Below are 14,914 nucleotides of genomic sequence, written 5' to 3'. Positions count from 1 at the left end.
TTCATATAGATTATGCTGGCTTCTGTTTCCAGTGGCTACAGTACTTTCTGTAAACTTTCAAATGAGTCTGAGCCTCATTTCGATCAATGTGATGATGAGAAAAGCCAAGGGGGAATTTTAGCAAACAAATACGTTTGTTGTGGAGCATAATGTTAGAATTGCTCTTGGTTTTTTAACTAAAATAGTCTCACCTGCTTAAAATAACTTTGAGATTGGCGTGGATGTTTTTTCCACAAAACCAGTACTGCCTCTCTTCTACTCTCCTCTCCTCTTTGGGAGTAGATGGAGTATAAATGTGGTTAGATGGCTGCTTCTAACCTTGCTACCCTGTTACCCAGATGCTTAACCCCCTGCCAGGCGCTGCTGGGGCCCCCCTGCCCCGGGATGGCCAGCTTTCCCGTCAGTCTGCCACCAGCTGTTACACTAAACCAGGGGCGACTTAGGTCAGGGTCGCAGAGTATTTATGAATATGTGTATGCGTCTGTTTAATCTTGGCCATGCTGTAATAATTATTTAGTCATTAGTCAGTCACCTACCCTCTACTGCGAAACACCTTAAAGAATATTGTTAAGTTAGCGCTTTAATTGTGTTTTCCGGAGCATTTACTGATACTAGATCTGTGTGAGTACTGTCTATTTGACCCCTACTTAGTACAGCATCCCTAGTATTAGATTGCTTCAAGACATTAAGGAGCCATAAAACAACTAGACTATTTTGACTATTTCTAGACTATTTTTATTATTTACTAGTATTATGTCTTAAATGAACAAGGACCACGCATACAAAAACATTTATATATATATGTCAATATATAAAAAACGTAAAGTCCGCCAAGGTTGCTTCAACCCCCCAGATTTCTTGTAAACAAACAGAGAACATGACATTGATGAAAGTAACCGTATAATAGAAAAAAGAAATACTTAGTTTATACATCTAATAAATGCCAAAGAAAATGTGCAAATGACTTGCTTAAAAGTGTCTTTTCATGACCTTCCTTAAAGTGAGTTGCATGTGTTGCATGCAAATACATTCCACTGCAATCTCTGCCCTGATTAAAGACTCTGTACTTGTGGATCACTGTGGCCTTACAAAACATCCAGCGTGTTCCTCTGTGAGGGAGTATAGGGGCAAAGCTCTAGATAACAAGGCATCGCTTTAGATTTCACCTCGCCCTGTTCAGGTGTTAACTGGAGCAGTCACAGCACTTAGTTCTGGATGAAGGACAAACTGGTTTAATATGCGTTCATATACACAACAGTGTGGGTGCACATGAGGATGTTTTCCACTTCTTACTCTCACTCCCTCCTTTGGTATTTTGCCTAATCCTCCGTTTCCTCCTCTCCTCCTGTGCCCTTGTTCCTCTCCTGCTTTCTCCAGTCATCCTTCTCCCTCTGTCTCCACGAGTACCTTCACATGTCACATTGAATTTTTCATCTCCTCCCGAACTCATATTAATATTTCTCCACATCTTATCGCCAGCTCTCTCCATTTTTTTCACCTGCAGTCCCCGTCGTCCCTCCCCTCCTTCATGCTCTCACTCTTTCCTCTCGTCAGCAAGCTCTGTGTGTGTGTGTCTGTTGGTGCGATTGTGTCAGCGTGTTTTTCACTAGGGGGTTGCCAGGTAATGTTCTGCCCCATTGCTCCCTCTGTCCGATCAATATCAAAGGTAGAACATTGGGAGAATGTGGGCTCAGCACCTTTCTGTGTGTGTTTTGCTTGCTTCTGTGTGATTTATGTGAGTATGCATATGCTAAGTGTGCCCTGACACATCTCACAGTCAGAACTAACGTGCACAGGAATGCTAAGTTTACATTTGAACACTTGCCGTATAGACTGGCACACCCACAAAGAGAATAACTGCGACTGCAAAGGGAAATGAGTTACAATGTGCTGTTTAGCTTCGATTGTAGCTGCTGTAAGTTAGACTTTACTTATCCCGAATCTGTGTCTACGATCTGTAGGCATAATAACACTCAAAGGAAATTACCATACAGCGCTAACACTATGTTTGTCTCTATAGCGTTGGCTGATAATGAGTGACATTGTAAAGCAGCTTTACCCTATATCCTTTCCCCTTTTCCTCCTTCTCAAGCATAAACACAGCGTTCCTGCCTTTTTATTCTTGTAAAACTAAAATGGAAGGTATCTCTATATGTCCTTTGAGTTTTCTCAGCAACCTTCATCTGAGCGACTTTACACTTGCCGCGTGTGTTGTTGTCACTTGCTGAGGACATGAAGAAGTGCTGTGTCGAGTGTGAAGTTGTTTGGATGAGTGGTTCTCGGGAGAGCTGCAAACAGCAAAACCTGAGGCCAAGCAATCGGCCGAAGGGGGATTGCACTAGTCTGTTTAATGTCATCAATAACCTCTTACAGTCTATGATGAACTTGGTATATTTAATACAAAAACACATTTTCTGAAGCCAAATTGTATAGTAACTTGTGAGAAAACGTTGACTTCATGGATAAAACACACATTTTTTAAGGCATTTGTTGGAGAAAAAATAGTTCTCTGTTCCTATTCAAACGTCTTATTTCTTTGTTGCTTCTCTTAATTGCGCTTCCTAGCTCACTCCCTTTGTCCCTGAGAATAAAGGGAGTAGATATGGTATTTTGTGTTATTTTCATGCATTGTGAGCTTGTGGAAAAGCAGCATTATAAAATCAATCCATTGTGACTGCTGTTATCTCTATTCAGCTCTGGCTTTTTCTCGCTGTGTGTTCTGCTCACGGGTACAGAAGTGATGTGTGTGTTAGCTTGTGGGGGCATATCTTCTGGCTGTGGCTGCCTCCGTAGTGACGTAAAGGGCAGCACCCAGCGACCAACAGTTTTTCGTGGTGAACTGTGAAATCAGCCGCTCTGGTCTGAGCTGATGTGGTGAGCTGGAGTGTTATAAGGCAGTAACATGCTGCAGGAGCACAGCCGCTTACTCCAAGGACATTTACCGCTCGGTTTTTGCCCACTTGACGATGATGGAAGCTGTTAAGTTGTTTTATTTCTACATCTGATACAAGCTTGAGAAAAGCCTTTTATTACCACTGCACTGTCAAATTGATTGACTATAAAAGCCTGGTTAGAGATGCAGAATAACACAATGTATTTGCTAGGGGAAGTGCTCATATTTACCTTGACCCCAGGAGGCACCGAGTGCTTTGTTTGACCCCAGAGAAGGAGGATGCGGTTCATGCTTTCATTATATCTATACAAGTAAAACTCTTCTATTTGTTATATTTTTTCCCTTTCATCCCCCCCCCCCCCACCCCCACCCTCCCATTGCTTTGTGGCTTCTCTGCTGTTATTATCACTCTCCTGCAATCTCCATCCTTGAAGTGATTTGTTGTCTCAAACACGTCTCTCTATATATTCCTCCTTATCTTAAGCCCTTCATTTTTTCCCATTCTCTCCTTCATCAGTCCTGACCCTCACTCCCATGCGCCCTCACTCTCCCCCCACTATCTTTCTCATACTTGGGTGCTTGTCCTGTTTTGCCCCTATCTCTCACTCCCTCTCCCCACCACTACTCCCCTCTCACTATCTTTCCTCCCATCCCTGTTTTCCTAGTGTCTGGCTAGAAAAGCTTTTGTGGATAATTGATTGGTAGAAGGAGGAGATCGATGCTGTATGCGTTGACTGAAAGCTCTCCCATTTCCTCCCTGCCTCTCTCTATCTCGCCCTCCTTTTCTGCCACTCCCTTTCTCCTTCACTCCCTCTGGATCGCTCTTTGTCTCCAACCAAAGTGAAAATGAAAACAGAATATCAAGTGTGGGAGGTGGAACCTTATCTTATCAATGGCCACTTAATTAGCTTCATCTTGCTAGTACCTTGTTGGACCAACTTATGCCTTTTTAGAAGTGCCTTTTATTATTTGTGACTAGATTCAAACAAGTACTGGAAATATTACTCAGAGATTTTGGTCTATGTTGACATGATAATATCACATAGTTGCTTCAGAATTGACTGCTGCACATCCATGATGCAAATCTCCTATTCCACCACATTTAAAATGCTCTATTGGATTGAGATGTTGACTATGGAGGCCACTGTTGACATTTTCTAGAACCTAGTTGTTGAACTAACAACCCTGATATGTTAAAAGGGAAATTCCTATTCCTCCCTATTCTGCTATTTGGTTTAACATTCAGCAGACCACCTTGCCCATGTCTACATGCCTGAATGTGTTGTGTCCATGTGGTTGGCTAACTAAATATTTGCATTAAAGAGCAGTGAAACTGGTTCAACTAAAAAGACGTTGTCCTGCTTTGACTTTGCTTGCTTGTGTTTTCCATGACTGAGTACACGGATGCAGTGCGTAAATACAGGACTAAAGGTTATATTTACTTGGCCTACTGCAAATGACATAACTATTTAATTCAGGGAATATTTAGTAAGACTTAATACAAATTGAAGTTGGGCGTTCAGAGACGTGTTTTGAGTTTTCTCGAGGGTTTTCTGCTGTTGAATTTGAAATGCGTAGAAGGGCGGACAGTTTGAAGCTGCTAATGCATTCTTTCCCCTTGTAAAATGAAAAGTATACAGTATGTGAGGAAAAATGTGTTAAGTTTGTCAGTGGTTGCCAGCTCGACAGTGAATGAACTAAAATGGCCTTCAAGACTTGTGAAGAATCAATGTCGAACCTTTTTGTTGGTTGTTAAATCTTTGAAACTGTCAAACTATATAAGATTATTAGATTATAGCTGGATAAATTATAGCTGTAAGCAGATAAAACATTCCTTTGTCCTGTCATTTGAATTAGTATATTTTGCACTTAATAGAAATAAAAGAGAAAATACATTAAAGGAGTTCAAACTTGTACATTTTAGTATAATAACTATTCCGCCGCAAAGTCTCAGTGTGGCCCTTTAATATATATAGATGCAATTTGACTGTTGAGTGTCTAAAGAAAGCTCTACAATTCTGAGTAATTATTCTCCACAGAATAAAGTTAGATGAGGAGAGTAAAAGCTCTTGACATCTGCAGTCCCTCAAGTCATTTTAAAGTGTGTGGCTATTAAGGTAGCCTCAGTCTGTCACAGTGCACCGGTGGGCTCTTTGCAGGGCTGCAGGAGTGCTTTATGGGTTTAATAAATAGTGCTAATTGTGTGTTTAGAAGGAAGGGGACATAAGGAGAGGCCATTAGAGCAGCCGGCTTTAGCTCTTATTTTTCAGCCCTTTAGGAGTGCATCCAAACGCAGCATAGTGATACACTAAGAGTCTTGGTGGTGACTGACCAGCTACTATAAATACTGGATCAAGGTTGCAAATTAAATGCAGAACATTGTGCTAATAACATTCTTTTTTTCTCTCTCTCTCTTCATTAGGGCTGACAACAGAGGGCATCTACAGGGTCAGCGGAAACAAGGCTGAGATGGAGGGCATGCAGCGGCAATTTGAGCAAGGTACGTTAATATTTCAGCACTCACGAGTACAAGTGTACACATGCCCATTCTTGCTTCAGCTGTACACTTACAAGCTGGGTTCAAAGAGAAGCTACAAAGACGTGTATGTCAGCTTCTATCTATAACAAGCCTGGATCCCCTTAATTAACCAGGGAGCATTAATTCTACAGGGGGAATTGGCCTTGGCTTCCTTTTAGACAGTAGACCTGCCTCCTTAATCTTCTACCTGCTCCTGTGCGCATGCATGTTCACACGTGTGCACGTACACGAGCTCTCAATATGTGTCTCCATGCGTGTGTCTATCTGCTGTGGGCAGTTAATTACCAGCAGATTGGTTTGGTTAATGAAGCATGTCCCTGCCAGGGTACAGAGCAGAGCAAGGTGGCCTGTGTGTGTGTGTGTGTGTGTAGGCTCCTAGTCGAGGTTAAATCCAACACAGGTAATCAGAGTTGAAGCCCGACTTTGAATCATTCTGAGCCGGCGGCCAATGGGACGAGACAATTTAAGGTGAAACTACAGGCAAGGAGTCTCAAAGCCATTCTAAAGATGGCACTTCACCAGCCCGCTGCAGATTCTGATAACGCGTTAAAGGACAAAACAGCATCACAAGCACGGCACTTTGAAAACTCTCAAAATGGGAGTTCTCCTCAGACTTTTCAAGAACTCACTAACCTATTCTACATAGCCTCTTATTCTTTCTACACATACTACCTTTAAAAGTAAAAAGTTATCAGAAAATGGGTTTTTCTAATTAATTTTCGGGGCCCGGCACACACACACACACACACTCACACCACCATACACTCTCTCTTTCTATCCTCCTTACCTCACACCGAAGTGAGGGGAACTGAGCTGTTTCACAAATTATATTTGTATTGAGCAAAATAATAATAATCCTATGGTTTCACCTAAGGTGCTATTTGTTATTTTATTCTTATTGATTAAATGATGAATTGAACAGACCTGTTAGTGCACAATTTAATACAACAGTGGGAAGTATGGAAATAACCTCTAACACAACAGTTGTTTTTCACTGCATTACATCATTCATTAGATTTCCTAGAAAGTCAATAACCATAGATGATTTTCATACCAGACTTTAATAACAGACTGAATCATATTCATACAAATGAATATTATGAGTGCATTACTTCCATAAAATACTGTTCAATTATTTATCTAGCAACCTACTGCCGTTGGATATGTTTTAGTTCAGTTATATGACATACTGGTGTTAGTAATAATAACAAGAATAATCATGACTTCAATGAAGTGCTTTTTATTTAAATCAAAGATGTTTTTCAAAAGATGTGCAGAAAATGTCTAAGGCAGTGAGAAGGGATGAGTTTTGAGACATCTTCCAAATTGTTTTGTTAACCTTTATTTAATACTGTTTCACGGTATCATTGTATAGCCTCTTCCATGGTTGGATCAACATTGACTAAGCAAAGAAGCCACCTGTCTTATTTACTGTCTGCATATAGAAAAAAAGATGTGTAATACGTGTGTTTTGTATTTCAAATGTCGTCTTTCCATTGTTTTCTTACAGACCACAACCTGGACCTGGTGGAGAAAGACTTCACCATAAACACAGTGGCCGGAGCCATGAAGGCCTTCTTCTCCGAGCTCCCCGAGCCTCTGGTGCCCTACAGCATGCAGGGGGAGCTGGTGGACGCCTTCAGTAAGTCCTGGGGCTCCGGGGTGTGGGGCAGGGCACAGAAAACCTGAGGTGTATTGGATTTTGCTTTAAACCCTTTTCCTTTTTTCTTTGTAACTTTTCTTTAACCTAACAAGCAAAGCTCTTGTAACACAAATCCACCCATGGGGAGAATTGGATTTGCCCTCTGTGGGGAAATGGGGAAAGGAGAAAAATAACGGATGGAGGAGAGAATATTTCAATCCTATAGTGAAGGAGGAGGTTGGGATGATTGCCCATGATGGAGGGATGCAGGAACACTATAGGCGAAGTCATGAAAAAACAGTCATATGTTAGATAAACGAGGGTGCTCCTGCGCTCTCCACAGCCTCTCTTCTTCTCTTTGTGTCCTGTAATCTGTCAAAAATGGAGATTTAAGGCATAGCTTAGTCTTGCATCGTGCCAGAGAGATTTACCCCCGGGCCGCATGGCTGCTGTCACTCACCAAGCTCTGTGTGTGTGTGTTTTTAACGGCCCCGGTGAGACTCTTCAGCTGTGACAGAGACTTGATAAAGCTCTTGCAGCCTGCACCACAATAAAGGAAAGGAAGACAGAGTGAAACCAGAAAAGTGAGGTGGGGTTAAGAGACAAGAAAGCCTTCATTTGGTAGAAAACAGCAAATTGAGCTCCGCATTCTCAGACTTTCAGCTTTCTACTGTCAGACTGAGAGGTGGAGAAAAAGAGGCGTACAGAAAAAGCTGGGCGGGTGGATTTTAATGCATATTGTCATGGTGACGTTACTTTAAATAAGCCGTAGGAAGTTATGTTTTGATTACCGATGATGGATGTATAGCTGGGGGAACTGGGGCTGTGTTAAGTCATTATGCCTGAAATCTGTTTTTGATCCACACTGACCTCATTGTGGGAATACAAATTTGAATTCTCTGATTGTAACTCATGTTTGTGATGTGGACGAGAGAACATCTGCTGTTCCCACTGCTGCTCTCTGCCTCGCTCACACACACACAGGATGGACTGTGTTAGCTGGTGACGTCAGCTTTTCTGACTCACCGCTCGCTGCCATCAGGCTTAACACACCCAGTGTATGCATGTGTTTGTGCGTGAGTTACTGTGATCTGTAAGGACATTGTGATGGGTGCATTTTTCTCCTCCGAAATGTGTGTGGTCTTTGTCTCTTTATTTTTCTGAGATGTATATTATACTATAATATATAGTATAGTAGTGTGAAACTCGGTCTGTTGTAGGATTAAATCACTGTGTCCTGCACGGATTTTTTTGAGAGCTGAATCAAATTGTTTCCACTATGCTGTTCAAACTCTCCTCTATTCCATTGCACTCCCCCCGACCCATCCCTTCTCAACTTAACTCTTACTCCCCTGACATCCTTCCCGCAGATTCCCCGACATCATTTTTTTCAGCCACTTTTCTCCCTCATCTAACCTCTCTCTTGTCTCTCTTTTCAACAATTCAGAGATCAATGATAGGGAGCAGCGCTTCCAGACGATGAAGGACATTCTGCGCCGCTTCCCCAAGGAGAATTACGAGGTCTTCAAATATGTCAACAGCCATTTGATCAAGTGAGTGAGTGACGGGGTCAGAGTCAACCTTTGACAGACCTGCTGACCACACCGCCGGTCACCCAGTCAAGTGACCTAGTGGTGACATCACAGAATTTTTTTTTTTATGTAATCGTTGAGTCTGAATTCAAACTATAGTATGGATCAGAGGTTCTCAGTTTGAGTCAATACCCACACGTCCAAGGATAAAACTGAGGGGTAGCAACATGATTCAAGGGTAAAACAGGATTTCCCCCCCAATTATTTACACTTTAGTTTCTCCAATTTGAAATGTTTCTCTTTTCCCTGCTTTATATCATCTTTGGGTTTCGGACTGCTGGTTGAAAAATACAAGACATTTAGTAACCTATAATAACGGTTAATTTGCACCCATACACTACACAGTATACACCTTAGTTTATTCGTCTGGACATCCTGCTGATTTGCCCATTTCATGCAATTTTCAATCACTGCCATCATGGCGCTATATAAATCCAAGCTATTATTATTATTATTATTCAAGGCTGGACAAAAATGAGCGGGTGATTTGTGGCCAATTAAATAAACGTATTGCTTTCTTTGTGTTATGCAGGGTGAGCCAGAACAACAAGTCGAACCTAATGACCAGTGAGAACCTGTCCATCTGTTTCTGGCCCACGCTGATGAGACCAGACTTCACCACCATGGACGCCCTGACGGCCACCCGCACCTACCAGACAATCATCGAGAGCTTCATCCAGCAGTGCGCATACTTCTTCTACAATCAGCCACTGGCCGAGGGCCTCCCGGGCTCCCCCACCTCCACCATGTCCGGAGGAGGAACCTCGGCCTACTCCTGCATGGCGGGGGGCTACTCATCCTCGCCGGCTCCATCCCTGACCCCCTACGTCCTCCCAGCCACCCCTCCTGTCATTCCCCACTACGGCCCTCCTATCCACCACCACCACCACCACCTTCACCACCACCACAAACATCAGTCCCCCCCCCACTCCCCCCCCTGCCACCCCCCAGTCCCCGATCCCCGCCCTGCTGCCGCCCTCCCTGCACCCCCATCACCCCCCTACGGAACAACACACGCTGTGAACCAGGGATCAAGGGAAAGAGGAAAAAAAAAACAAAGAAGACGGATAACTAGATTCAGAGAGATTTAAGGGTTTAGAATTAGAGATTTTGAAGTTTGGGAAGGAATTTAAGAAGATAAATTGAAATGAGAATAGGAAGAAGGAAGAGAAGTTGGGAGATATTGATTGAGATGCAGTATGTACAGTACAGGGAGAAACCTACATGTTTGGGAGAAATAAGGGGGCTTTTGAGCCTCGGTTGCTTTTAGAAAAATGGACACACACACGGCAGAAAAAAGGGGAACGCTGAAGAGCCTCTGAACTGGCAGTATGTTCTTTCTCCCTACTTGCCACTTTATCCCTTTGTCTCTCAGTCTCACTACATCCAGACCTGCCCTCCTTGCCTTATAGAGAACCTACACACAAACACACTAGTGAGTGAGATGTTGCCAAGAACTGTTAAAGGGACTCGGGGAGGGACTCTGAAGTAAAGTGAAGGGGAATGTGAACTTTGTTATGTTGGGATTGCTTCACCACACACACACACAAAACAGACACAAACTTGACACAAACACCCAGTGGCCAGAGTGCCTCTGACAACCATTCTCCTCAGCCCCTTAGCCTCTAACTGTGATGGTAACTTTGGTGCCCGGTGCACATTTTTGCAATCCAACACACCTACTGACCCACCTGGAAGCCTGTGTCTGGGACTAAGTGAAGCAGAGAGCGAGTCCTGAACACATGTTTGTTTATTTCGCCACTGTACAGAGGACTTAGGCAAGGAACACGTGTTGCTTCTCACCCAACAGGATGTTTTGTCCTTCGCAACACACACACATTCCTATCTATCAACCCCTCACACAGCCACACACTCAGAGAAAAATCAGTTTCAGTTGAGGCAGTATGCCAAATACAAAAAAAAAATCTCAACCGACCAGATCTACTAGACAGTAAATAAGAGCAAAGGATTATGGGAACTCACACCCTTTGCATTCTGGGAAGGCTCCTCTCATCCTTCTGATTGCATTCTCTCGGGTTGATCTTAAATCTCATGTCCTCTATTTGTAAACACATCAAGAGAACAGCTTGCAAAGTGGATACTTTGATTGGTCTAAATCTTATTTTCTACATTCACATTCCCACTATCCCAACACTTTTTTATTCTGTGACAAAATCTTGGGAAATGCAGAGAAACCCGGGGCCTATTGCTCAATGAGTGGCCTTGTGTGTAAGTGTCTGTGTGACTGTCTATCTGTCTGTGTGCACATGTATCCATGCCTTTTTGTTTTACCTGAATGTCCCTATAGGCAGAGAGTGGGAATAATTCCAGTGCTGGACCTTCACCTGTCATGTTGCTTCTTTCACGCTGTGGTGGTTTCAAGAGTGAGTCAGCGATGCAGTTTCCACAGTAAGGACCTTGTTCAAAAAGCACTTTTCTGAGCACTTTGAGGCACATTTTAAATTGTAGCTGCCATGACATGACAGCCACCATTCACTTTATTGTCAGTGCAACCTACTCTCCTTCTCTCTCTGGAAGCACACCACTGACATCTAGAGGAAGAAATGGGTATTGCAGCCATAACCTCTACCACCACCACCATTTTCCTACTGTGGTTTTTGTAGCATCAGAATCTCTTATAGGTGCAATGGTTAAGGTCGTACATCACTGCATGTCAGAATTTAGAGCTCAATTATTGTTATAGTTAAAATAAATAACATTAGTTTTTCAATCTGGTGAAAATAATTTGAGATTATATTGATTTATGCTCTGTGGCCACATTGCAGCCAATTACACATGCAGTGAATACAATTGCCTGATTGTCTTTGTTGTTAGTTTCCACTTCACTAAAGCACTCGGCCCCTTTGTAAAGGAGTGCATGCCAATTCCCAAACGTGAAGGGAAATGAAGAGATTGTGGCACAATGTAGCATTATGGGCCAGAAAGTAAGAGCTGGAAGTGAGGCTAAAGCTTTGACAGGTGGGAGGGGAAGGCTTTTTATTGTTGGAAATAATTGGTAACCGCTGCTCCAGCCCCCAGCACGCTTTCCTCTAAGGACACAGCTTAGCACCTCTGGAAAGGAGACTCGCACCTGCTCTTTGTAGACCCAAATCAAATGTTCAAGAGTGTAACCACTACTAGACTCTCCCGGCTGTCACTGTCATGCCACTGCACCCCCTAGTCATACCCAATCCGAGGGAGACAGTTGGGTCTGGGAGAGACAGGAGACCGAACAGACAGTCCATTCATCCGTCTGCACGACTGGAGCGGAGCATCACAAAATTCCTCAGCCCAGCCTGTTGTTACCGTAGAAACCAGCGAGATGGGGCTCGATGAGAATTGCTGAGCCCTGATCGAAGCTGCTTTTCATTGGTGTGTGTGTGTGTGTGTGTGTGTGTGTTTGTGCACGCATGAGTGTTTCTGTGAGCTTGAGAAAGTGTGTGCGCATGGGAACTTGTGCGTGTTAATGTTAAGCAGATGCTCACCAAGGTCACTTATTCAGTTTGACAGTGAATTGCATCTCTGCATGTCCCCACACTGTCATCTCTGCCCAACAGGAAGAAAACAAATACTTTTAACCAAACACTGAACTCTTAAAGGAGCTTTTATAAGTCTACACTACCTATTTACCTAGTGTGTGAGTGTGTGTGATTAGAGGATAGAGGAATTAAAAGTGTGTGTTTGGGTGGGTGGGTTTGAGCTAACATGTTATCAAGCTGTGCCTGGCTGACAGCCAGACACCAGCGTGATCCAAATAAACGTGAAGGAGAGGAATGCAGTTCTCCTTGCGGTCATTACCCCGCTGTGTAACCCTGTTAGCTCGTCCAGATTACACACACTGATCCTCAGAGAAAGGGTGAGAGAGATGGGGGGGAGATTGGGGAGAGGGAGAGGGAGGGAAGATAGACAGGGAACGTGTGAATGGGATCATTATTTGGGAGACCGAGGGAGGAAGGAGGGGTAACCACTGGTACTTGTGTGTGTGAACGCCAGCCAGTGGCGTTCCCTGTGTATATCAATGTGTTAATACTGAACTGACTGTGAGGCAGCCAAAGACTGTGGAAAAAGGGTAGAGGGAGAGATGGGAAGCAAAGTGACAATTTAGAAGAACAATTGAATTAAAAATGTGACTTTGGTTCAGCGATGATATGTGGCTGCATTGCTTTCTTTTTTTGTTTTTCTTGTTTTTTGCAACAATGGTGACAGATGTCTGTTAAGTTAAAATGAGAAACAAGCAAAACTATATTCAAATGGTTGTTTATTGGTATGTTAGGGGGTCTAACACTTTACCCTTTAGTCAGTGGTGATAGAAAAAAAAAAGTTTCTTTATGTTTTATTTTAATAATTAAAAAATACAAAGCATTTTTTTTAACAATTTCTTTGTGAACGATTGAGAGACCAGCCCAGTATAGTGCATGATTTCTTCCCAACAAAGGAAGAGGGCTCCACCACTCTCACTATTTAAGAGATGATAAAAAAATATTAAGAAATAATGGGGGGGGGGAATAAAATAATAAAAAATAAATGAAGTACTGTAAAGTGAAATGATAACATCAAACAAAAAAACTGTCATTATTTGCTGAGTATGGTAATTTGTCTCGATGGGAATGGTGTATACAGCAAGGCCTTATGTGATCTGTATCATAGTTAATAAATCAAATCTTGTTAAACCTTTGCTTCTTGTCTCTTTGTTACACACGAGTGATTATTGACACATGGAACAGACAAGAAAATCCTGATGAAGTCTGAGGAGAAATGTGATTGTCCCGGGACACAGTCTGTAAGTTGGTGTAATGAATTCTGAATCGACTTCTAACCTCAAATTCAACTCGACAAAGCTCTGGTAAAGCTACTGAACTTGAACTTACTTTTTTCCTTGTCAAATGACTGTTTTCAATCTCAAGGAAGAACTTGGATCTGATCAGCAACACTCCAAATTTCCCAAACCATTTTTTTTTTTTAATCAGAAGTGTGCAGTCAGGGCAAGTTATCGTGTACATCTGAGGTTTTATCAAAAATATTATATTTAAAAATATACATTGATTTAAGTGATTTATTAATGTGCAAATTCTTCATTTCTTCCCTATTAACAATTTTGCAACCCTTTTAGATTTATCTGGTGATCTCTAATGGATTGCAGCAGGATAACTTAAAAGGTAAAGAAAAAGAGATAAGATCAAAAAAACATTTTAAACAATATAAATGTTGGTGTGATTAAAAAAAAAAGATGAAACGTTGCCTACATGGTAATGATTTTGCAAACCAATTATCTGACAAACTAACTCAAACACAGAAAACAAGCAGCAACAGGCAACTGAACTCCTTGCTGAGTAACCTTGCAATGTTTTTTGCAGATGTTGTTGGTGTAAAGTTTGAGTATCTGGAGATGTGTGTTTTGCTCAAGGTCGTGTGGAGGGAAGGAAACTGGGATCTTTACAAACATTATATTTAATACTGCTTTACAAGCAGAGATACAGTTGCCCTAGATACAGTTTTTGGGTTGAAGAGCCAAGCACAGCCACTCTTATCTATTATTACAGAAACAGGCCGTGTCAAACACACTATCAGAAAAGTAATCAAATACTATGATGAATGTTGTCTTACTCTTGTGTAACACTGTATCCAGAAAAGTATGTTTAATTGAAATAAAAAGCACAGGAAGGCATGTGACGATTCAATACTTATGTTCATAAAAGTTTAGTTTCACACAGCATGCGATACTCTTTGTACCACAGTTTGTTCCTCGGTTATCTTTGCTCGCTGTTGAAGGGCCACTGAAGCCACATGGGGGTCTAGACGAGGTCGCAGCGGCCCACGGGACACTCCCGGTTTTGCGAAAGCAGCTCCAAGAGGTGCCATTTCCAGGGTGATGTAAGGATTCGGGTCCCTGTGAGGGCGATGTGAAGGCCTCACTGCCATTTCATGGTGCCCTCATCTGACCTTTTCATTGAGTCAAACCAAAGGAAATCCATGTCCATGACCTTTGTGGTGCATCTTTCCATTTTGGCACAGGAAGAAAAAAAAAGAGAGAAGCGGCTGATTGGGAATGAAAAGGGCAAGCCCGTGTGCACACAGGACACAAGACCCTTGAACTCTAACCTTTAAGAAGTGTCATGAGGGAAAGAGTGCTGTGGGATTTGATTGGAAGTCAAATATAGGAATCGTCAACATGCCTTACTGGCCAAAGTGGTGGTGAAAATACTCATCAGGATTCCAGGATGTGTCACTCATTTGTTAGGAGGCAAGTA

At 42.5% G+C, this 14,914-nt stretch overlaps 1 protein-coding gene across 1 annotated transcript in view; it reads left to right on the top strand.

Annotated features, from left to right (window-relative positions):
* Positions 1 to 13,341, top strand: part of arhgap35a (Rho GTPase activating protein 35a) — a 59,841-nt gene extending 46,500 nt beyond the window's left edge. Inside the window, 5 exon segments of the mRNA XM_034115305.1 lie at positions 5,316 to 5,393; positions 6,943 to 7,074; positions 8,522 to 8,627; positions 9,199 to 9,598; positions 9,600 to 13,341. Of these exon segments, the coding sequence (XP_033971196.1) occupies positions 5,316 to 5,393; positions 6,943 to 7,074; positions 8,522 to 8,627; positions 9,199 to 9,598; positions 9,600 to 9,689 (806 nt within the window). The 3' untranslated portion in view covers positions 9,690 to 13,341.
* The last annotated feature ends 1,573 nt before the right edge of the window (positions 13,342 to 14,914 follow it).

The sequence above is a fragment of the Trematomus bernacchii genome, unplaced genomic scaffold, assembly GCF_902827165.1.
Source record: "Trematomus bernacchii unplaced genomic scaffold, fTreBer1.1, whole genome shotgun sequence".
Lineage (NCBI taxonomy): Eukaryota > Metazoa > Chordata > Actinopteri > Perciformes > Nototheniidae > Trematomus > Trematomus bernacchii.
This window is presented reverse-complemented; position numbering and strand designations above follow the sequence as displayed.